The 25,748-nt window shown below is 38.2% G+C and overlaps 1 protein-coding gene across 1 annotated transcript in view; it reads left to right on the forward strand.

Annotated features, from left to right (window-relative positions):
- The first annotated feature begins 3,112 nt into the window (after positions 1–3,112).
- CHIC2 (cysteine rich hydrophobic domain 2) overlaps positions 3,113–25,748 on the forward strand; it is a 29,835-nt gene continuing 7,199 nt past the window's right edge. Inside the window, exons 1-5 of the mRNA XM_017804855.1 lie at positions 3,113–3,288; positions 9,000–9,054; positions 9,197–9,352; positions 22,603–22,659; positions 22,826–22,885. Of these exons, the coding sequence (XP_017660344.1) occupies positions 3,170–3,288; positions 9,000–9,054; positions 9,197–9,352; positions 22,603–22,659; positions 22,826–22,885 (447 nt within the window). The 5' untranslated portion in view covers positions 3,113–3,169. The remainder of the gene's footprint in view (positions 3,289–8,999; positions 9,055–9,196; positions 9,353–22,602; positions 22,660–22,825; positions 22,886–25,748) is intronic.

Below are 25,748 nucleotides of genomic sequence, written 5' to 3' on the forward strand. Positions count from 1 at the left end.
CCTGGGCCCTGTAGTGATAGAAGGGGGCCTTAAATCAAAACAGGGTAGATTTAGATCAGATGTTAGGAGGAAATTCTTTACTGTGAAGATGGTGAGGCACTGGAACAGGTTACCCAGAGAAGTTGTGGATACCCGATCCTTGAAAGTGTTCAAGGCCAGGTTGGATGGGTCTTTGAGCAATCGGGTCTCATGGAAGGTTCCCTGCTCCGTAGCAGGGGGACTGGAACTAGATGATCGCTAAGGTCCCTTCCAACCCAACCATTCTATGATTCTCTGATATACCGTAACAAGACAGGAAAAAAGAACTGCAGGTTTCAGAAGAAAAATGATCTAATGTGAGAAAGAGGCTATTGTAATTAAGATATATGAAGTAAAGTACTAGGAAAGAAAAGGGGAATGTAGAATTCCCTTCACACTGATGAAAGTGGACAAGGGGAGGGCTACAGATGTCATTTATATGGACTTTTAAAGCCTTTGACGGGTTCCCCATGATATCTTTCTTTTTAAATTTGAGACAGATGAATTTAAGGGGTGGACTGTTAGATGTATAAGAAAGTGGGTGGATGGTCGCATTCAGAGGGTAGTGGTCAATGGCTCAGAGTCCCGACGGACATCAGTGACAAGTGATGTCCCTCAGACGTCCTTACGGGAACCACTGTTATTTAATATCTTCATTAATGACATAGATGAAGGGTTTGAGTGCACCCTTGGCAAACATGCAGATGACACGAAGGTGAGTAGTGTGGTTGCCGCACCTGAAGGATAGGATGCCATCCAGAGGGACCTGGACAAGTTCGAGAAGTGGGCCCATGGGAATCTCACGAGGTTTAACAAGACCAAGTACAAAGTGCTGCACCTGGGCCAGGGCAACCCCTAGTACCAACACAGGCTGGGACATGAATGGATTGAGAGCAGCCCTACTGAGAAGGGCTTGAGGGTGCTGGTGGATGAGAGGCTGGACGTGACCCAGGATTGTGCACTTGCAGCCCAGAAAGCCAATTGTATCCTGGGCTGCATCCAAAGCAGTGGAGGCAGCAGGTCCAGGGAGGTGATTCTGCCCCATTATTCCAGTCTTATGAGAATTCACCTGCAGTGCTGCATCCATGTCTGGGGTCCCCAGCACAGGAAGGACACTGAGGTGTTGGAACAAGTTCAGAGGAGGGCCATTAAGTTGATTAGAGAGATGGAGCACCTCTGCTGTGAGGAAAGACCAAGAGAATTGGGATTGTTCAGGCTGGAGAAAAGAAGGCTTCGGGGTGTCCTAATTGCAGCCTTCTGATACCTGAAGGGAGCCTACAAGAAAGATGGAGAGGGACTTTCTACAAGGACACGTAGTGACAGGACAAGGAGGAATGGCTTTAATCTGAAAGATTAGATATTGAGAGAAAATTCTTTACTGTGAGGGTGGTGAGACATTGTAACAGGTTGCCTAAAGAAGTTGTGGATGCCTCATCCCTGGAAATGTTCAAGGCCAGGACAGATAAGGCCTTGAGCAACCTGGTCTGGTGGAAGGTGTCCCTGCCCATGGCAGCGGGAGTAGAACTAGATGATCTTTAAGGTCCTTTTCAACCCAGGCTATTCTATGATTCTATGAAAAGCAGATTTGCCTGGTTTTTTGACAGTTTGGGGCTGAATCCTCTGACATTATACATTAAATACTGCTGCAAGTATATGATCCACTAGTCAACTCTGTAAAATAAAAAAATCTGCTCTCCCTTTTTAAAATGTTTTCCTGCTACTACTGAATCCCCTGTCAGCACTGCCTTCTGCTGTTGTTACAACAGCTGACGGCCTACTTGTTGCTAAGGCTATTATGCTCACTCTGGTTTTCCAGGCTTTAAGTTTTGGTTTTGACAAATAACAAAACCAGAGAGAGAGAACAAAAGTCTCCACCATTTTTAGGGTTTTCTGGTTAGCTTTCATCTATGTAGTCTTAAAGGGGCTGTTCCTCTGCAATTTCATTGTTCATTGCACTCCATGCAAACAGTGGCCTTGGCATGGTGCCTACCATGGAGGGCTGCAAGGCTGCTGCAGGAATGGCAGACGGAGGCACTGACAGCACCAAGGGACATGGAGACACCTGGTCCCAAACCTTGTGTGAGCAGACTGGCTGTGGCAAGGGCCACTTCCCCCACATTCCCCTCCACTAGGTCAGAGGGCCCAATGGGCAATCCCTTAGCTCACAGCAGGTATCCAAAGCCCTTGGTTGACTTCATGAAGACCCAAAAAGGGGCTAAACCCTTGTGCTCTTGTGGCCAAGAAGGCCAATGGTATCCTGGGATGCATTAAGAAGAGCACTGCCAGCAGGCTGAGGGAGGTGATCCTGCCCCTCTGCTCAACCCTGAAGGCCCCATCTGTGGAGAGCTGTGTCCAGTTCTGGGCTCCTCAGGACAAGACAGACATGGAGCTCCTGGAGTGGGCCCAGTGGAGGGTGACAAAGATGATTAAGGTATTGGAGCATCTCTCTTACGAGAAAAGGCTGAGAGAGGTGGGCCTGTTCAGCCTTGAGAAGAGATAGGAGAGGGGACCTCATCAATGTCTGTAAGTGGCTGAAGGGAGGGTGTCAAGAGTCTGCTCGGTGGTGCCAAGCAACAGGACAAGAGGCAACGGGAAGAACCCGATGCACAGGAAGTTCCACCTGAATACAAGGAGGAACTTCTTTACTGTGCGGGTAACAATCACTGGAACAGATTGCCCGGAAAGGTTGTGGAGTCTCCCTCACATTCAAGAACCATCTCGATGCAATCCTGCTCTAGGATGACCCTGCTTGAGCAGGAGGCTGGGCCAGATGACCCGCTGGGCTCCCTTCCAACCTGACCCAGTCTGAGTCTGTGGAACTCGAGCAGCGCAAATCCCTGGGGCCGAGGACTCGCCCACCCTTCCCGGACCCCCCGCCCCTCGCGGACACGCCCCGCGCGGCGGGGGGCGGGGCGGGGCGCGCGGCCGGATGTTGTTGTTGTTGTTCCTGCCCCGCCCCGCCCCTCCCCCCGCGGAGGGTGTCGGGCGCTTCCCCGCCCGGAGCCGCCGCCGCTCCAGCCCCGCCGCGGCCTCGCCGCCCGGCCCGGCCCGGCCCCGGGGCGCCCCGCCCGCCCCCTCCCACCCGCCTCCGCGGCCGGCTCCCGTCGCGTCGCCCCGGTTCCTCTGTCTCAGCGGACGCCCCGGCCCGGCCATGGCGGACTTTGATGAGATCTACGAGGAGGAGGAGGACGAGGAGCGGGCACTGGAGGAGCAGCTCCTCAAGTACTCCCCCGACCCGGTGGTGGTGCGCGGCTCCGGCCATGTCACCGTGTAAGGGCCGCGCCGGGGCCTGCGTGGCCGGGGCGGGCGGTGGAGGAGGCCCGGGCGGCGGGACGGGGGCGGCCGGGGGCTCCGAGCCCGCGGGGACAACTCGGGGCGAGTCGGGGGCAGGCGGGGGGAGCGCCAGGCCGGGACTGCTGCCCTTCCCCGGCGGCCGTGGTGCTGCGAGGGGGCTCTTCTCGGCCCTGCCGGGCAGCTGGAGCCGCCTGGGACTCGCAAGCGGGTGCAAACCTCCACCCAGGCGCTGAGGAAACAAGGCTGGCATGGGCTGTGACTGGCGGAGGAATGTGAAGTATTTGTCCAAAATGATGAGCTGTCAGGAAGTCAGGTGCCTGTGTTCCTGTGTATAACAGGTATGTGCCAGCACATGACTGGCTGGACTATTGCTTAGGGTTATTTATCTACCTGTTTCCCACTCCCGTTTAACATGTGGCCGCTAATATAGCTCTGAGGGCTTTAACAAAGAAGACGCATCAGTTAGATAGGTACATGTAAAATTATGTGAAGCTGTGATTGATATATGTTGTTTCACTGTGTTTACCATGGGAGCAACTTTAGTTTTGATTTGTGAATGTTTGGTATCTCTGACAGTCAAGCAGCGAGTGACCAGCTCGTGTAGTACTTTTCCATAATGTAACAGATGAGGATATCTTTCCTTCAATCAGTTGAAGTGTAGTTGTTGTCAGTTATGAGGTATACTATCAGAAGCTGAAATATCAAGCTGGAGACAAGACTCAGTAGCGCAAACTTTTTCTTTTTTAGCGTTCAGTGTTCAGCAGGACTAGTCTGGGAATAGAGACATAAAAGTTGAAGGGATTGTAGTCTGTTGCTCTGAGTCCCATAAATACTGATTTTCAGATACTGACCTGCCCAGAAATCCAGGGTTAAATTTAGAGTAGTTTTGTGGCACTTGGGTACATTGCTGCTTTAATATCTGGTTGGCATGAATACTAATAGCCAGACAGGACAGTTAGCTCTCTGATTAAAAAGAGGATGTAAGTCATGGATAGACTGAGAGAGATTTGGAGAGCTGAAAGAACATAGATGGGGCAGGAGGCCGAGGAGGCCCTGTGAAGGAACAGAAGCGTGAAGTCAGTGTGTTCAGCTTATGACTGTTTATTGTGAACAGAAGTTGTACCAGTGATTCACTGAAAATAAGCCAGTAGCCTTAGCCTGTTTCTGGAAAACAGAACAAAACCACAATTAGATAGTTTTCATACTCGCAAATGAAGACTATAAAGAAGTGAAACAGAGGCAAACATTGGTTTCATCTCTAATACTCAAAGGTTAAGTTGTGCAAGACAAGATGAAGGCCCGCTAGTGGAATGCTGGGGAAGCTTGTGAAGTGTTAGCTGTGAGTAGTTAAGGACATTGTGGTTGAAGGATGGCTACTTCATTAATTGTTCATTAGTGGTTACTAGCTTATTACTTTAAGATCTTCCTTAAAATACTTGTTCTCTAGGTTTTGGATGAGCAATGAAATATGTACATGTGCCTCCAAAATTAGGCAAATGATCTTCATCTGTTTTCTTTACTGTGCCAGGTGTCAACAGTTCACTAAATAGCATCAACCACTTTTAGCTCTGTAGAGCCTATAACTTTTTTTGTCATTGATCCAGAAACTTATTATTAACAGTTAGATCCCTGTTAGAACATTCACTTGGTGGATATAAGGGATAGGTCAAGTCCTTATGAACATGATGAATTAGTCTTGCCAGTATAAAAGCATGTATACGTTTTGAAGGTCTGACAAAAATTATCTGCAGTTAAGCAGATACTGGATTGATCTGTCCCTAGCTCTGCAGATTGAAGAGTTGCTGACTGCTTCTGCGATGTGTATATTTAAACAGAAGCCCTCTTTTCATAGTCTGTTGTTATATCCTCTCTGATCTCACATAAGAGTCATAATGTTGAGTTTGAAATATGTCAATTCCATGACTACAGATTAGCATCAGAAAGACATTTACCATTACTTGATTTCATCCAACAGAGAATGGAAGTGTGTCAGAGTATTTTCTAAGCAGAGTAGTTAAAAGCAATTAAAGGAAAGCAGGTAAATATTATCCAAATAAAACATACAAAGGCTTTGCCTTTGCAGGATGTGGGGCTTTTGGTTAGCACTAAGAGTTTTCTCCTTAAACTCACTGTTTGGAGCATGCTGCAGACAGTACTAATTTTTTTTCTAACATTATTTTATAAATATTCAGTTAAACTGTTTTCACACCAGCAGAGTTTAGGTAGCTTGGTAGACAGTAGTAACATTTAATCTAATTTCTGGTAATGTGAGGTAATCTCTTCTAATGGCAAGAAACTTGAAAACTGAGAAAATATAGATCCTTACTTACAATTGAACTGAAAGTCCAAGGTATTTCACACTTGTTTCTAAAATCATGATGTGGTAGGAAGGGAAGTACATGATGAGTTTGAAATCATGAAGACAATATTTATGTTTTTCAGTGATTGTTTTCCTGTTCCTTGACCAGTGAGCCTTATATATAGCAGACTGCATTAACTGCTAATACTGAATTTCTTAGTCTCTTGCAGTGTTGGAATGATGGAAAGCTGTTGTGTTGTGCTGATGAATGCCTTTCTATGCTGTTAGTTGTTACAGCACCTTGTGTTTTGATGCAAGATACCTTTTTGTAGGGGGAAAAAAACCTCGCAAAAGATATTTTCACCCAAGTCAGTTTCTTTAATGTTAAACTGCAGTTTCAACCTTACGCTCTATCAAGGACATATGGGTGAAAGCAGGGCTATGTGAGAGTAATGGAGTGTGTTAAGATTTGTGGAATATGTATTTATTTTGTAAGGGTTGGGAACATGTGAACTTAAAGTTGAGAGCAATGAAAAAAATGGTTTAGTGTCCCCATAAGAGAGGACAAAGAGGAAGAGGATAGCATGTATCAGTTCTTTTGTGTGAGAAAGATCTGAACTGCAAGCTGAAAAAGGTTACAAATTGGCTGTGTCCTGCACTGTAAACTTCTGTACTTTGAAGTTTCCACCTCTTACCATTTCTTTCTCCACTGTACATAAGGGCAGGAACTCATCTGAACCTTTCAAGTAGAGTCATGTTCAAGAAACACTTTTTCAGGTCCAGGAAGGTTAAAAGAAGTACTCATGCATGAGGTGAGCATGGATCTGTTGAAGACACAATGTAGAGTGGGAAAGGCATAGAGCAAGCAGAGAAGAGTGCGTGTCACTGGAGATGCAGTATTGCACATAAGAAATCTGGTGCTATAGTAGGACAGTTGTCTGAGGAAATGCATCTCCAAAATATTGATTTCCAGTGTTTGATTTTGAGACATACTTTTTCTGCTTTTTTTATCAGAACTGTTAAGTCTTTGTGGTGAACGTGTAGTAGTGTTCTGTGAGGTTTCTAATATCTTTGTTTCCAAATTGCAGCTTGCAGTCAAGAGTGACAATTCTGAGATCACATAACTACTTACAATGTATGGTATGGTTTGCTTTTAATGTATAGAGTCACCCTTTTTTGCTACCTGTGTATGGTGACAAACTGTAATGGGGAAAGCTCAGAATTACGCTGGTAGAGTTAGCTTCAGTTTCACTGTCCCACCATGTATTCAACATTGCCACAAGCCTCAAGGAGCAACTCTTAGTCTATTTGCTTATAACTTCCACCAAGTGTAACAGCACTAGTTGGAAGTTTCTGTGCTTTACTCTGCCTCAGTGTTTGCAATTTCAGGGTTTTCCAGTAGAGGTGCCTTTGCTAGGCATGGCTTTTACGATCTTCATGAATATTTGTTTGTGTTTAATGGAGCTGTCAGTATTTGAGTACTTTTGGATCATATGTTCACAAAACAAACCGCTTTGTTTCTGTCCTTCGGCATGAAGCTGAGGAGTGTTTTCCTTGCAATTACATCTTTTCATGACTTAACTGAGAACAAGGAGGCTTTCTTGTGCCTGTAACTTACTTGCTCATACCTCAGAGTCAAGGGCTTCCTTAGTATTCTGGGTAGAGGGACAGCTGAAATTCTGTCTCATCTCTTGGTCAGGGGCTCAGCTTCATTTTGGTTCTTGCAGCACGAGCTGCTTTGGCTGCTTCTGAATGTGTGTGGGTCCAAGGGATTTTTTTCAGACTTTGGTTTCCATTTCAATTTACTGGCAGTTTTAAAAAGCTTAACTGATAGGGCATGACACTTTCTGACATTTACATAACTTTTGCCTCAGCACTTAGTTTCACTCAGCAGTTTGGGGAAAGGGTCGATGTTCCTCCTGTGTTGGAGTAGTCAACAGGATTTTCAATGGTAGAGCTATGTTTCCAGTAAGTATAAGTTTTCTTTGTTCTGTGTCGAAGTGGTAATGCTTGGTCGCCATATGTTTCTCTGGTCAACAATTTTCCTTTGTTATTCCACCAGTTTTGAGAGATTTATAGAAGTTGCAGAGCTGAGAGATAACTTATGTGTAAATAAGGTCTCTGGAAAGATCGTGTTGTGGCCTTTCAATATACAAAGGAGGCTTATAAGAAAGATGGAGAGAGACTTTACCATGTCCTGTAATGACAGGACAATGGGCAATGATCTTAAACAGAAAAAGCATAGATTTAGCTTGTATATAAAAAAGACACTTTCTGTGATGAGTGGTGAAACACTGGAATGGGTTGCTCAGAGAAGCTGTAGATGCACCATCATTACAGGTATTTAAAGTCCAGTTGGATGCAGCTTTGAGGAACCTGATGTAATGACAGAAAGGTTGGAATAGATGACCTTTGATCCCTTTCAACACAATCATGCTACGTTTCTACGGCTGGACTGCCAATATGCAAGTCTTGAGCAGTTTAGTTTCTGATTTGTGTTGTTTGTAGTATCTGATAGTAAGACTGCTCTGGTTTATAGTCAGAGGCTTGTTAATTACAACTTATATTTTCCACTGACTGCTGTTTACCAAATGACTAGCCAGTCATACAGTTTTATTCATGACTTTTTAGTCTGTATAGTTCCTATTAGAAGTTATAGCCCAGTCCAGATGCCAGAAAACATTCAGATTTTCTTTGAGGTTCATCCATTCATGAATCAACCAGGCAACTATAAGGTAGAAAACATTTTTTAGATAGAAAAGCTGAAACTCTTCTATCTTTAGATCTTGTGAAACCCAGAAGATTCAATAACTCTAGCTCATTTCAAACTGCTTCATAGCTTTACATTCATAGTTAGTATGTTTCTTTAAAATTAGTTATCATTTAACCCAGGTTTTGTTACACAGTATTTTGTGGTTTGAAACTTACTATGTATTTCTTTTCTGAAAAACAAGCTGGTGTTGATTTGATTTTTTAAGCTTAGAACAGTTATTTAGCACTGGATGAGCTTTTCTTCAAGATGCATCTATGTTGGTGCAGGAGGGAGGTGATTCAAATTGTGCCCTTAACTTACTTCCCCTTTCCCCATAAGTACTTTATTTTCCTCACTTTCCACTATTGCTTATATGTTTCGCTGAGTTTGGGGAAGAGTCAACAGTATCAAGAGAACTATGAGAAGAGACTCTAGGCAAGATGGATTTCAGTCTGTGTACAGTGGTGTGCTTTTGTCTGTTAGGATAATTTTAGGAATTTTACTAATGAGTATTACTTCCCTGAAATGAATGCTGTTGCTGATACAGACACTGAAAGTATAATGAGGTGCTTGTAATTTGTGGCATGGATTAGGGTTATTTATAATTTTGGTACAATCTTAACTTTGTTTTTGCAGGTTTGGACTAAGCAACAAATTTGAAGCAGAATTTCCTTCATCTTTAACTGGAAAGGTGAGTATCTTTGAATGGGAGCTTGAAATTGGAGTTAAGATTTTATTACAAAAACAGATGTTCCAAGTATAGACCACTATAAAAGTAATAAATCTCACTGCTGGTGTACTAGTTTGTTTTTTGTTCTTTTTTTTCATTGTAGGTTGCACCTGAAGAATTTAAAGCCAGCATCAGTAGAGTTAACAGTTGTCTTAAGAAGAATCTTCCAGTTAATGTACGATGGCTACTATGTGGATGCCTTTGCTGCTGCTGCACTTTAGGTTGTAGTATGTGGCCAGTTATCTGCCTCAGTAAAAGAGTAAGTTGAATTATTCATATAATTTTTGATAGTTACAATTGTACTGGCTTTATTCTCATTTTGATTTACTTTTTTTTTTCTTCCTCCACCATTAAAAGCTTTGTGCTAGAATTTACTTAAATCAATTTTATTTCATACATTTTGATATCAGTTGTCTACCATACTGGTTAAAGTTACAAAAGATACCAGTTAGGACTTTGAGCTTATAACTCAATGAGAAGTAGTATAGCTGAATATCTCTCCTAGAACCATCTACTGTACAGTTCTTATTGTTATTGAACTAACATTCAACATGTTTTTAATAACTGCATCTTCTCTGTGGTGCACTGAGTTTATCAGAATTTGGCAGTGATTGAGTGACAAGTTGCTTTTGAGGAGCTTCTTATTACACTGTGGCCCAAGTAACCATATATTTTTGTTAAAAAAGGCTTTTTTAAAAAAGGATAATTGATATTTCTTTTTGGATTTTCCTTCCAAGTTGTAGATGAGTAAGATTCTTTTTTTTTACATTAAGAACTTGAAACTAGCCTTTCGTCTGTGTACACTTGGCACTTAGTGTATTGCTCATAACAGAAGCTCGTTACTCGTGCCTGGTTTTCACTTCCTTTCCCTCAGTGCAGTTAAGTAGGCTACCCTCCCACCTCTTCTGTTTTTGTGTGTGTAAAAATTGTCTTTGACTAGTTCTATTTCACTACTTTACAAGAAGTCTCTGTGCCTCCTCATCGTTTCCTCACTATTTAGTTCATCTTTCCATTTCATTTCATATTCTCTCATGTCTAATACCTCTTAATGGTACAACTTTTGTACAGTTCAGTACACTGAACATCATCATGTTTTTCTCTATAGAAGTCCTCATTTTATAGGGTCAATAAATGAAGGCATTCTAAAAAGTGTAGGGTGAACAGTAATTATAATAAAACCTTTGTATTTTTATATCATCTAACTTTCTGTGTTAAGATCTTAATGCTTAGTCTGTTTAAGAGATTACTTAAGTCTAGTTCTAACTGTATGCAAAATAAAGTAGAAAAGCCTCCTGGTAATGTTGGTGTCTGTGGGGAAAAAATCACAAAAATAACCAAAATAAAAATATTGGTGTCAGTGGGAATTATACCAAACATGAGGTTTTCTGTCTTCAAGCTGTAACAAACTAGTAAGTCTCCTGTAGTATGGTTGTATATATATAGCCCAAAAGTCTGCTAGAATAAATTAGAATCTTGTGATTGCTTCAACAGGTTAGTTGGTGACTTAACTAGCTCGCATAGAAGACTACCTTTACCATTCTAGGTCTAGTTCTGTTCATTACAAACACAAGGGAAGCTTGCATTGCTACTGTCCATGCTTAACTTCTAAATGAAGATGCTTCTGATGCTCTGTAGTTTGACCCATTTTTCTCATATAATGGGTTGTAGCAGGAAATGATAACAGGATGTAACCTGGTAGAGGCCGATGTTGCAAACTCTCATCTTCTAAACTGGGTCCTCTTAATCTATTATTAGAATAGATTCACAAGTAAACAAAAAGTTGACTTTTTATACACTGTTAAACAGAGTCAGAAAAAATACAAGGGCTTCTAGCATCTGGGGTCAGAAAAGAGCATTTGAAGCTGAGAGGTTCTGTGTGGGAACTTTGTGAAGCAGCAGTTAGAGAAGTTCTGTTGAAGTTTTCATGGAGGGTAAACTCCTTCCAAAAGGATAGATCTGAAAGAACCCCCCCAACCATGTATGCTTTGTTCAGAGGAGTTTGGAAAGAGGGTAGTGGTGTCATTGTTGCTGTAATATACAGAGACTGGATAAAAACAGAAGTGTCTTGAAAAAAGAATGAACAGCAGGAGCATGGACACAGACTTGGGGCTGAAGTTCTGTGAGTCATCCTAGAGGTCTGGCCCAGGTTGTCCGTAAATGTTGCATTGTTCCTGTTAAAGCAGGTACCAGAAGACATTTAAGGACCTTTGCACCTTCTTCTGTACTTGGATGTCCAGCATTAGTGAAACGGATCTGTGGACTCAGCTGTCCAGACACTGTAGATGGCACAATGACACTAGACACCGATGGCACTCAATGCCTGTGCTTAGGCAGTTTGATTATTCCTCCAGAGTAAAAGTCATGTAAGTCAATCTGGAGATTTCTGATCAACATCATTTGTCCATATCAGCAGTTCAGAAAATGGATGTGTGCTTAGAGAGAACTCAGAACTTGGTGTCTGTTGGGCATCTAGAAGGTTAAATATAAAGACAAATTAATTAGCTTGTGTTCTTAAAGACAAAATGAAAGGGAAAAGAGTGCTTTCCCAAACTCTGAACTCTTAATCCTGGAAATGGGTGGGAAAGAATATTTTTTTCTGGTAGAGAAGGTAAGGAGAAAAGCTGTGGACTATATCTGAAGGACATATTTGGAAATTCTACTATAACCAACAAGCAGAAGAATTTTTAATTGTTCTAGTCAGGGCTACTTCTGACAGAAAAACAGTGAAAAGTTACTGCCACCTGAGTTGCTTGTACAGGTATGGGTGGATTCAACTTTGTCTTGGTAGATAGACCCAGAGCAGGAAAATACCAACTGATATAAATCCTTTAAATCCCTCTTACGTGGAATTACAGGTTTTGTACCCTTTAAGATCTCAGTACTGAATTGCATCCACAAGCTTGTAAGATTTTTCTTTTATGCAGGACTTTCCATCAGTTTGTTGAAGTGCTGTGGCAAGTGCAGGAAACTAATGATATGTATTTTCCTAGAAGTGTGGAAAATGAAAGTGCATTACCTGGAGCTGCTCAGCAAATTGACAGCAGTTGTAAATACTACCTCTTTCATCTATGTTCCAATCTTCTATTTGCTCAGTAGAGTCCAGTAGAACTGTAACTTCATATTCTTCCACTAAAAAAAAGTAAACTCATAGACTATTTTGATTTGCTGCTAGTGTCACAGTTTTGCTGATACATAAGACTAATGTATTCAATATGATGTACTCACTAACATTTGAACTCTTGAACTGCTCATATCTGACTTGAACTGTGTCTTAAAAAAGGGTTGTGTTGATCAAATGATCTTTCATGCTTTGACTTCCTTTTACTGGCCAGACTCAACCATAGGTATAGTCACAACAGCCAGGATTCACTTTTTGAGGAAACATCTTCTTGTTTCTTCCCTTTAACTTTTAGATACAGTGAATTATTTCCCACTAGTGCTCATATTGTAAACCAAGTATAACAAATGATCGATAAATAAAGTGTTGCTTATTTTGCAGTACCTACACTTGTCCAAAAAGTGTTACCCAGAGAGCTTTCATAATTCGGTCCAGTCCTAAGTGATTCCTAATGAAAGGCCAGTTACTTGGAACTGATCTGTGTTATATCCTTTGCTGCAGTGATCACAAAAAACTCCCAAGACCTTACAATTAGAGTTTGATTTCTGAAAGCAGGATGGGAGTGTTCCTGTCCTGAAATTCATGTAGATCATGTCTTAATTGCACAATAAAAATGTACAAGCCTTCATCTTTGCCCTTTTCTACTGAAATAGAAGACTAACATATTTGTTCTGTTAAATTACATATGCAGTGAGCTAGCAAGTGGGAGTGTTTCTCAAGGATTTTATTAAATGAAACAACAGTTTCAACTGTACAATTGCTTACTTTTAATATAGAAGAGTAATTTTTCTCAGAATGACCAATTAAGAAATGTCTGGTTTAAAGAGTCTGAATCGATCTACCATACTCTTAAATTCCTGTGGTACTTTGTAAAAAAAGCAGCTTCAGAGTTTGTGAAGTTACAATAATTCTCTTAGTCTTTCTCTGAATTCTGTATTTTTACTGCCTTTCATTGACTTTTTAAATTCTAATGCAGGAATGTTATCACAAATTTAGATAAGATTTTTGAGGTTACAGACAGTTATTGAAAGTTTGTGTATAGTTGGAATACATGCTTATTTTTGTGCAGTGAAAAATAAGGTAACGGTGTTTCTCCTTAAATCATCAGGTGCTTCAAACTAGGAATTTGTTAAGTCACAGACATTTGTAAGCTTAATTGTTAATTATATCACTTTAATGTGTTTCCATGCAATGAAAACCTTCCCTTCACTGAATTTTTCTTTTCAGTGCTTTGTTCAGTGCTAGTTTTGTAAGTCTTTGTACAGTGTTGTTTCCTTTCTTCATTTGCATTGAGGTATTTGAGAAAAAACCTGCTACTCTTCACCAGTAAAATAAGTGTTTTATTTGATTCAATATCTTGTTGCCTCTCTCTTTTTATGTGGCCTTGATTCGATTTTAATGAATAAAAGCTGCAAGAAAGTTGCAGGAAGTAGTCCCTCATTTGCAGATCTACATCATCAATGATCTTCAGCAGTTTTACTCATAGATTGCACCATAGTTTCTGGGACAAGTTCCAGACTGTACAAATGAACATTAAGTCTTTTAAGTTATTGTTCTTTAAGTAAAAAGAGTGTGAATTATAATTCAAAAAGGGCTGCAGACTGAGGTGCCCATTTGAAGCCACTTTTCAAATGAATTGGCACTCATTTTCAGTATTAACTAAATGCTGTAGTTCCTGATGTGTAAATAGGATATATAATTTCAACAGAAACAGTAACAATGAAAGCTATGGTAGAATTGCAATACTGCTAGATTTTTAAAAGCTGGTATTGTACAAGTAAATTGCATGTTTCAAAAGCTTTATGGACAATCTCTTAAAATGAATAGAATTAGATATTTAATAGTGATCTGTATTAATACTTTCAAGAGCTGCTTGTTTGTTTGTGAATTCACACAAAGCTGATGAATGCTGCTTAAGCCTCATCATTAGTTGTCACTTAGCAGTTCACATCTTCAGAGTGCTGTGTAAACATAAGCTAATTACAATGTCCCAAGTATTGATTAAGTTAAATATGTGGTGGAGGAGCTGGAATGAATTTTCTTAAATACAGTAGTCTTGCTTGTCAATGGATGATACTGATGTTAAAATAGATTAGCTCCATTTATTGAAGCTATGAATACATTACATTTATTTTCAAAACTGAAGAAAATGTATATTTTTCTTTTATGCCTATCTGCCAGGGACTTTGCATACTCTTAATAGCCTAATGCTTTTCCGAGGAGTTCCACAAGGTAATTGCATTAGACAGAAGGTGCCTTGCTTTTGAAGTCTCTGTTATGACAATTTACATTATAATACAGTTTGGAAGAACCTTTAAAATTGTAATATATTATGTTTATCCTAACCAGAGCTCATGTCATCTTTATGTTGGCTCTAGTCAACTTATTAAAACTTTTTTAAAAGTAAGACTTGTATGTATCAAATATGCATTCTTTACCATTGTCTTCAAATGTATTCAAAGGTCCTTTTTTATTTATTTACTACTATGAAATGAAAACTTTAAAAGAATCAGAAGATTCAGACCTGGTATATTTTGCTTTAAAAATTGTTCACTATAATTTTGATCAGAAGAATCACCATATCCTCCACATACTAAACTGCAAGTGACAAAGCTTGTAGAACAATCTAAAAGTGAAATCATCATGTGTATAGCTATGTGGTAATTTTTTTTTCTGCATCTGAAATCAGATGTTCCTTCAAAGCACCCTCCAAAAGTTCATCAGGTTTTCATGTGCTTTCCTAAAGGGTATAGTAGTGAGTTGGTGCATAATGAGGTGTGGGAGCAGCTAGTTCTACCATGTCTTTTAATTTGCAGACCTGCTTGGTGGGGGACAGGGCATTAAGATAGGCGTGAAGAACACTAACAAATAAAAGTATATCACAAAATACTAGTTTGTTTCTTTATAGGTCAAAAATGCAACTTTTAGTAATTAAAGAATATGTATTCTGAAGTTACATTTGTAATTTGATTTGTTCTTTGTAATGGATTTTATATAAATCCTAAATGTAGCGTATCTCTGGTATCTGTAGCGAATATTTTAAATGTTATTTAAAATCTATTTGCATTTGTAATCAGAATTCCATCTCTGAACATTTTAATATTAATCAAAATAATGCAGGTGAAATTAACATTTCCGTGTTGTAACCCCTTTTACATTGTGATGGCTGAGGTATATAAAGGGATCGTGCAGTGGTTTGGGTTTAATATTGCTTTTTATTTTGCTCTTCTTGTCCAGCTTGACGTGTTTTTGAAAATACAGACATGAGCTAGCTGAAATTTGCATGGAGCTATTTTGAAAGAGCATGCTAAGAATGGTCTAGTTAGTAGTTAGATTTGGAAATCAGTTTAGGAAGGAACATTTTTAGGATTCTGTGTTAAGCAACATATAGATAATGCAAAATGGGGAGCATATGCAAACACCATTGAGGAAAAAAATTAGAAGGCAAAATTACCTGCAATCTATATGATAAAATTAAAACAAGTAGAAAGCACTTACTGAACAATAGCTTGTTAGACTATGGTACTGTAAAACAAACATAAAAGTGAATGGAGTTCTGGCAAATGTGAGGTAGTGGCACACTTGTGTGCCTCTTCTCTTGACTTTTCTCCCAGTAGTCTAGATCTGGAAAGTATTCACTTTTCCACTTTACTAAACAAATCAGAGTAAAACATTATTTTCTGCCTAAGTGTAGCATTCTCAGTAACTCAAGCACTATATATAAAGAAAATAACTTGTTATTTAACAAAAAAATAGTAGTTCAAGAAACATTACTACTGACAAAATGGTTGGGAGGGTGAGGAGGGCAGTTCTACAAAAGAGAAGATGAAAGGAATTAATAAATATTCTTCTGCCATACCAAACATACATGTAAAGTGACCAGGTACTTCTAATTTTTTAGCTCATAAAAATAAGTTTTGCTGAATTTTGGACAAAATTGGTGAATTTGGAACAATAATGATGATGGAAGATTTTTTTTTTAAGTAGCCAGATTTTTTTCTAAAAAATCTAACTGCAGATCAACTTGGGATTCTGTATTTTTCTGAAATCGGTCCTAGATGGACAAAGCACTGTAGAGGCTGTCCCTTTCAGAGGGATCATTCTCTTCAGCATACACACTGGTGAAGTGTTAGATTTTACAGGGTCTTCTATGGAGTTACTTTGTTAAGTTGTGCTGCCTTTTAGTCTTTCTGGCCATATAACTTCTGTTCCATTCTTGGCCCCTTAGATACTCATAACAGCAGGAGTCAAAGGAATGTTCCTAGGAACTGGTGCTTTATAATTTGTACTTTTAGGCAGGCCCCTGGCAGGCTCTGGTTCTGTATTGTGTAACAATTCATAGGCATTACCGGAATGCTCTAGGCACGAGTGGTTCGGAGGTTATGAAAACTTACTGATATAGATGTAAGCTGTTCCCTGCCAGCTGGCTTGAAGTGAATGAGAATATTTCTGGGCACAGTTTCATTTCTTAATAGAGATGTAACCTGAGATCCTTTAGTTTCTCCACCTACACTGGTCTTGAACTGTGTTCCATAGCATACTGCTGGATATTTTGGAAATAAATGACGGGGACTGTAACCTTAAAAGAGAAGATGGAGGTGAAATCTTCATTAATGTTCAGTTTAAAATTTCTCACAGAGATTGACATCAGATGAATTATTTAATGGAGATTTGATCATATTTTCATACATTTTATATGTTCATTTTCTGTGGCCTTTTCTCTGAGAATGTCCTCCAGCAGGAGGTGGATGCTTTAGATCATCATGGCCATGTTTGAATAATTTGTTTGGAAGAATTGGAGCTTCATGGTTTTTGTTTTCTTGTAATGACAGAGTCAGAGTTAGAATTTAATCCTAGAATAAAGGAGTTACTAATCTTAATTTACTAGTCCAAGTAACAACATTAATTACAGTCCTGATGTTTCATGGATCAGTTCAACATTTGTCTGCCTGTGAAATGTTTTTCCACATCTCAATTTGACCTTCTTGAGGAAAGTGTGTTAATTTTGCCAAGGTCAAGACTATTTCTTCCACAAGGCTTCTCCATAGCATGAAGTTTTCACAATGATTGGCTCTAGTCATTGTCATCTCATTACAGAAAGTAGCTAGCAACACTTACTTGGTGACTTAGCTCTTACTGGACAGCTAAAATATCAAGTTAGCAACTTGAGTCTTTTAGGCTTTCTAAAGTTGAGAGGAAATTTATATAAGACTTGTAATCATCTTCTAGAAACTTCCCTTGATAATTTGTCTCTGCTATGTTCGTCTGTTTGCAGACTAAGATGACTTTGGAAAATACTCATCTAGTATCTGTCAGTAGATTGCTGATAATTAAATATCCTCTCTATTTTACTCGTGGATAATACACGTGGGGTGTATGTTTCTGTACACCTTCTCCATTCTCCACATATTTCATGGCTTTACTGCTTTCTTAAACAGTCTGGGAATCTGAGAATCAAGGCAACTAGTCACTAAGGAATTGTCTTTGGCTTAGATGTTAAAAAAATACTACATGTCAAATAAAGCTGAGCTGCTCTTTATACCAGCAAACAATGTGGAAGAGACCTTTTCAGGAAGTAATTGGTCTGTTTTGGTTCATTAAGCTTTAAATTCATCTTTCTGTGATGTACCAACGGAGGGTTGAGACATGAAGTTTAGGTCAGTGTATGGATTGAGTGTGGGACAATATTCTCAGGGCTGTCTTTCAGAATGGGGAGTTTCATGAGGTCAATTTGATGTTGTCAGTTCTCCTGCTCCAGAATTCTGTGATTATGTTTCTCTTTGCCTGATCAGTAACTGTGATCTGTGCTTTAGGTGGGATTCACTTTCTACACAGAATAATCTATAGGTAAGGCAAGATGCAGCAATAGTAATCTTGTTAGACAAGGCAGTTATTTCAAGATCCTACAAAAAGCACTACTGTTATATTTTTTTCAAGATATTCTTCAGTCTGTTTAGTATAGGTTTCACTCGCTTTCTTGCACAGATGTTGCAGTGGCATCTGGGATGAGCACCCTTACGGTAGTCTAAAATAAGAAATACCCTAGTTACTAATAGGAGAGATGATGCAAGATCTACATGTTCACCCATGTAGTTGTTCAGACACCTTTTCAAAGTACTGTGTGTGCTGAAGCAGGTATTCCAGCATGTCAGTATCTGAAATCAACTCGGGTTTCCCCTTTGTCTTTTTCGCCCTTCACAAATAGAGAATTCCTCAGTGAGATGGGAATCTTACCAATTTACAGTTCATAAAGGGTTTCCTTGTGAGAGTGTTCAAGATGAGGACTTGATTAGCACAGATGTATGTAATTCAGTTATGTGTGTTCTGAGTACAGCTTTGGAATTTCTGTGGTACCAATATGGGCCTCAGAATTGGCTTGGGGGATATTCTGGCATGGTGAAAGTGACCACACAGTTCTGTGACTCAGTTGACTTCTAACTTTCTATTTCATTGTTTGTGCTGATAACTAAATTACTTGGGTATAAATTTTGTAGTCAGAATGAATAGAAATTCCCACTTCTGTCGTTTCTCTCTTTAAATGAGTGGAGATAGTATAGTTCAGACCTCTGATAGGATCCTTTGACTTTTTTCTGGTCATTCTTTCAATACAAATTCCACCCATGTGACAATCAACAAAAGTCTGCTTGAAATGGTCTCTTTGTATTTTGAAATTTGAGCATGAAGTGTATTTGTTCAGGGCAATATTCAAAATTAATAATATTTGATTGTGGTGAGGTTTTGTATGAAGGAATTTGAAAATCTCTTGCTACTTGTTGGTCTCATGTTGTGCAACATTTGCATGTGTTTTCAGATGAGAAGTCAAAGATTGAATGCATGTAGCAGGAGATTCTTCGGTTTTTCTTAGACAACTATGATTAAAATTGTTAGATCATGTTGTTACTATCCATGTTGTTTCCCCACTTAATAAAGACAAAGGAAGGTACTCAGATCAGAAACGTTTTAGGAGTCATGTAAGATCCTTTTGTTTAATATTGTACCAATCATTTACTGATTTGCAGAAGAAGTCGAGGGGGCTTTGGCCCGTTCACTAGTGTAGTTTAGTGTTGTGTGTGTGTTCCAGGTCATGTACTGCAAGAGGGGTCTCTGTTGCTGCACAGCCTTCCAGTCCAGATCGTAGCTACATCTGGAATTGTAAGCTAACTGCATTAAACACTTGCAAACACGTAACAGAAAGGTCTTGCAGTTGGTAGTACATTCAATACTACCTTGTTTTTGCATGAAAAGTTCATATTTAGGCTTGGGATTTTTTTGTTCTTCCGCATTTAAGGGAAAGCATTTATTTTTCTGAATCAAGAGCAATAAGCACTGGTGAAAGTTTGTTCGGAGTTGGGCTTTTTTGGTAGTCTCATTTTTCGAAAGACTGTTAGACATTAATATCTCTAAAGAATCATTATTTTACAGGAATGTTTCATTAAACATTGCATCTAGACAGTTGAAGAGGTCTATTTCACAAAATTCTGTGCGTAGCATTAAAGACATGGTTTTTTCATGAAGTATGTTACAAAGCATACTTTCTTATCATTGGTATGCTAAAAAGTACATGAATTGCAGTTTTTGCTTTGCTCAAATATTGGACTGGGTTTTAAAAGAAAATAAAATTTGAAAGCTGGATAGTATTAAATCTTCCTAATAAGCAAGTCTCTCTTCCACTTAATTTGTGCTTTTGTTGTGGCTAACAAATAATTTGTTGTATGGGTTTTTCTGTACACCATTGATAGAATATATAAGCTTGTCATCCTAGTGTGCTGGAAATGCTACACTCAAATCAAGTGTTCCTTTCTGGTTTTGTATATCCTCACCTGCTCCTCACTGTAAATCATTGAGATGTCAAGAGCAGTGATTAATTAAGCTGCACGTGCAAGTGCTTTTTTTCACCTGTCAAGTAGGAAGAAAACTTACTATAGTGAATTGTGTGATGCTGTTTAATTCATTTCTTTTTATTCCAAGCTCTGAGGTTTGCAGAAATATTTTACAGTCTAATTTTCATTAACATTTCTGTATTGATAATATGATGTGATTTGGGAACTATATCCCAGGTAATACTATAGGAAGGATTATATTTAAGGCTCTGGGAAGATAAATAATCATGGTCTTGAGGCTGCATGTATTTTTATTTCATGCTAGTCAAATGATTTTAAACTGTGTTATTTATATAAACCAATTAATAGTACATAACTACCTATCGATTTCTTATTTATATTTATAATTTGTAATACAGATGTAATTTTATTGGAATTTGAAAAGCTTGGATGTTTTTCACAGTCTTTGGGGCAAACAAATTAAATTGTATAGTGATCTTAATCTATTATTACAAGGTCCTGGAAAGGAAGATTACAAGGTAGATTCAGGTTTTGAATCAGTTTTGCCATTGGTTTAGCAGCGGGTGGGCAGGCAGATGCCTGCTCAGAGTAGAACCTATTGCCATTTTTCACCATTGATAGAGTAGCCTTTCAGAGTCAATGAGCTCTGTCAATGTGAGCTTGTCAAGGCTACAACTTCATAGACCTGAGAGGCGGTTTGAGAGGTCAGCCCTTTTCAGGTTTGCTGTGATGCAAATGAACTTTAATGCTTAAACAACTATTGGAATTTTTATGTCTGCTCCTTGTTCTTTTTTCTTCACAAAGTCATTGACGAGACATTCAGTGCTTTTTAAATTGGAAGTTGCATTGTGCTAAAGACCTAGTACAGATTTACGGAGGGCTGAAAGCAGTTAGATCATGTTCTTTTCATGGTGCGATTAGAATCAAATCGATTTCCCTACAGCCTTCAGCATTCAGATGGCAATTTTAACAAAGCTTGGGGGCTAGACAAGGGACAAAACGACTGAACTGAATGTTAATTACACTCTGCAGCCTTATTTTCTTTTGATTTGGAGCTGACTGGCAACTAAATTAACAAAAGTGTGACCATAACTGCTGCCCTATTTTCATTTAAAAGGAGAGCAGACTCTAAAAGGCTATCTTTACAAAGAAACAAGTGAGGTCTACTGATTATTGTTAAAGGGCACTGTCTTTAAAAACATAATAATAAGAATAACCCCAAAAATACTCAATTTCCAATTGATGTGATAAAATAGTCACTGGCACATCCACCTTCTGATAATTCCCTGACTTGTACTTTTTAAAATAAAACATAATAAAAAGTTCAGTGTAATGAATACACATAGATAGCAATGATCTAATTTTTAATCATGTGACCACAATACATACTTAGATGTGTTTCCCCACAACCGCATCGGTATAAAACTAGAGACAAACTGGTGTTTGAAAACACCAGTTAATATTTGAGAGGAAATTAATAATTTTTTGTCCAATTTTTATTTTACTCCTTGTTTCTCATGACAACGTTTAGTTTGATTTGTTAAGGTTCATTTACAGTACTAGTATTTTGTAGTAATAACAGCAAGATGCTCTCTCATCCTTTCCCCTCACCCCTCTCCACCTTGTAAGGAAGCTGCAGCTGCACTAAGTTGTATTTGATCCTTGTCATTGCTGCGTCCTTTTGCACCTGCAGCTCTGTTGGTCTCATCTTAACACCTGGCACCATGAATTATCCTCTTTTTATTCACAATCTGTAGCAAATCTCATTTAGAGCTAAGCAATATATATTCTGGCAGTCAAATGACTATAAATGTCAGTATGTGTTTCTCAAATGTAAATATAACTGAATAGTTATACTCAAAATGCTGTGAAACTTTACAGCACAGAATGTCCTTTACTTCTAGCATACATAGTCTTAAAAAGCTGTGCAGAACAGCTTTCAGGATTCCCTGTCTGAAGTGTCAAGTGTGGACAGTACTTACAGTACTGTCAGGCGGTAAACCTTTGCTTTAGAATCCTAAATATTGGGTTTGCTCTTTATAAAAATCACATGAATTTGTGCAATTTACTGTAAATTCTGCATTTGTTTTTTCAGTCTCTAAATCTGGATGTAAATGTAACAAATTTCTCGTTTAGAGTATTGTGTGTTTGTACTTGACTTACAGCACTGCAAAATAGCTTGCAACATTTTTGAGTTTAGCTACTGACCTTAGTCAGTGCACTTAGACCACTGATACTGAGGGAGCAGTGTTCCTGCTTGGATCACTTCGAAATTTCTGGGATTTTAAAGTTATAACTGCCATAAGAACCAGGCAGCATGTATATCAACAGTTTTTGTTCCAAAGTGGTTGAAAATAATTATGTGGCTGTCATAAAAGGTTGTTTCTGTTCTAGATACTATTTAATAGTGGAGAAGTTCTGATAGTACTGCAGACCACCCTGTACTCAGTCACTGTCCCGTACCTCTCTCCTTTTCACACAAAAGCAGCTGCAAAACAAAGTTTTTCTAAAACCAGTCAAGAGTAAAATTCTTTCTCATTTGTCTTCCAGACACGAAGATCGATTGAGAAGTTATTAGAATGGGAAAACAATAGGTTATACCACAAGGTGAGTGCCGCAGGGAGCAGCTTCGTACTGTTGGAGTTTGAATTGCACAGTATGGAAACAGATGCTTTTGTTGAACGAAAAATATGAAAGGTGGACAAATGGGCTAGTCTGTGTGCTGCAATAAAATACAGCTCATTTTTCTTCTTTTTCTTTCCTCCTTGTCTAGCTGTGCTTGCATTGGAGACTAAGCAAAAGGAAATGTGAAACGAATAACATGATGGAATATGTAAGTTAAAGGGCTGTTTTGTGAGTTTCTCTATTAAATGATCATTTATTTTGCTTCTGATCTTATTCTTTTCATGATTATTAATCAGTAAAGGTGTCAGGAGCTTAATCGCCTGAGTGCAAGGATTTTCTACGGTTCACAGATGCATGGTTTCATGTGCAGGACTGATTTATAAAGTTATGAAAGACTTGAAAACAAGGCTTCACTGTGTTCTGAAAAATAATAAATTAATTGCCAAGATAAAATAGCTTGAACATGTGCTGATGGAGTGTGAAATTTTAGATGCTGTATAAAGAATAACCACAACTTTGGTTACGCAGCAAGTCAGATATGGCTATTTTATATAATGCTAATCAAGTCTAAAAGTATGGAAGAAGACCTTTCAACTAAGCTGTTGGAGCTTAAGAAACCTTTTTAGATTTTAACTGCCCCTTACCTCAACTATCTTAAAAGTATCTTTATCTCCAATTGGTGTCACTAAAATATTTTTAAGTCAGTCTCTGGAGTTTTAATTCAGTCTTTGGCTGAGACTCCATAAGCCCTTCTTGGAAATACACAGTGAAAAGTTATATGTGGTTTAAAATGAATGATGTCCAGTATGGGATTTCAGTTTGTTTAGCTTGCAACTTTCTTACTCTTTTTTTAGGTGCTTTTCTTATTTTCATTTTCAGAATGTGTTGGAAGTACATAGGATAGGATGAAATTAAGCTACTAAAATATGAGAAACATTAGAATTTCCATAATTTTTTTTAATGCTTTAGGAACTGGGTGATAGGAAGGTTAACTTTTTAAAAATTAAGATTAGTTTTTGAGAAATATCTACTGTGTTAGTTGTAATTGATCTGTGATCTTCCATTACACAGTACTCCATCTATTCTTTGAAATAACAAAGTTATAATGCATATTAAAACTTCAAACTTTATTAAACAGTTCAAAATGATATTAAAATTATCTTTACGTTTTAGTCTTCCCCTTTTTCCTGTTTCTGCATTATTTCTAGCCTGAAATATAAGGTCTTAAAAATGCTTTTTTTTACAGAATGACTCTATTCAGTTCACTGAATAAGTACATTTTTTAACATCTATTCTACCAGATTTTTTTGGTTAGATGCATGAGTGTGACTGAAAACAGAATAAATCAAATTTCAGAAAGTAGACTTAAGCTTTATCTAAGTGGTTCTTATTTTCCTGAAAACTTTGTTTTTCCACAGGAAACACTGTCAAAGCCAATGGTTTCAGATTCAATTGAAAAAAACACAATGCAAGTTTATAAATACTGTGGCCCACCAGTGTTTACAGATGAATATTCATTTTATTAAATATAATTTATAATCAGTTGACCTGTTTACATTAATAGTATATATGCATGCAGATACAGTTTTATGAGATAAAGGTCAAAGATTTTATTTTCAATTTGTGAAACATTTGGTATTATCTATGGATATACTTAGTGAGAGAATTTTTACAAAACCTTACTGTACTGTTTTCTCATGTTCAGTGAACTGATTTGCTAGTCTCTTTAAAAACTGCCCTTATTGTGTTCATGATTTAATTTTAAATAATAAATACTTATCCTCAATTCTTTTTCAAAACAGATGATTGAAATTAGATTCTTTCACCCAAAACTTGGTGCTTTGCTGAATATGAAATTTTCACTGTTGTAATTGCTAAATTAAGTAAATAATTTTAGAAATTAAGAAAGACAAGATAATCTTACATCTTGGCATAAACAGAGTGTCCCAGCTTTACTTCTTGCTCCCTTCTTGAAACCTTGCCTGAATATCAGAAGCCCTGGTATCTCTGCAGAATCCAGTGGTTGACTAACATCACTGATCAATAGATTTTGAGCAGTTTGCATCACTTCTGAAAATAAGTCCCTTCTGAATCTCTCGAAAAATAAATTTGTACACCTGATTTCAGTATACATTACTTCTAATGTGTTTGCCTTAGAAATAAAATCAGAGACTCATTTATTTGCTGATGTTTGGTACACTATCAGAGATAGTGTATACTTGCTAAGCAGCTAAGCGGTGTTCTTCTTTATAATCAAAAATATTCAGAAAAAATTTTTAACTTTTAGGAAGGTGAGTCCCCCTTACAAGTAAATAAAATCCTTAGTTATGTTACTAGATGCATTTATTTCTTTATGAATCAGATCATGCTGCTGTGTTACGACTGTCTCTCTGAGGAAAGAAGATGCACAAGTGAACATTTTCTTTAAGCTTCCTGTTTAAAGGAGGATAAATACTTGGATTGTGTTCTGGAGCAGACCCTATTATGTACTTAGCTCAGAAACACGTAGTTTTAATTTGAATCGAGACCATGAAAATAATCATGCAAAAGCATTAGTCAGGTTCTTGACTAATCACATTTGTAGATATGGGAACTTTGCAAAAGTTGGTACACTTTTCTATACAGGTATTAAACTATTAACATGATTTAGAATCCTGTATTAAGTGGAAATAATTCTGAAGTAAATGGAATTGCCTGTGTAATTGAAAATTAACTTTTTATGCATTGTGCCTTCTGGATTTTTTTTTAATTTTTTCAAATGAATGCATTTATCTCTTTCATAATTTTTTCCTAATAAAGGAAACTAATTATGTTAAGGAATTTTTATGTAGTAGCTTGCTTCAGTTCATTTTCGTATGTTACGTGTCAGTAGGCAAGCTTATTCAATTGAATTTGATTCTTTAAGAGTTTGGAGTTTCTACTGATGACCCCAAAACAATTAACATGCATGACTTTTCTAATGGTCTCCTACCTAAGACAAGCTCTGTGATCTTTGATTTTTGTCACAACTTGATGTACTAAAAAAAAAAAGGAATATGAATTATTATTGTGATAAATAATAGGATTGCTGC

The sequence above is a fragment of the Lepidothrix coronata genome, unplaced genomic scaffold, assembly GCF_001604755.1.
Source record: "Lepidothrix coronata isolate B3197 unplaced genomic scaffold, Lepidothrix_coronata-1.0 Scaffold0, whole genome shotgun sequence".
NCBI classification, from domain to species: domain Eukaryota; kingdom Metazoa; phylum Chordata; class Aves; order Passeriformes; family Pipridae; genus Lepidothrix; species Lepidothrix coronata.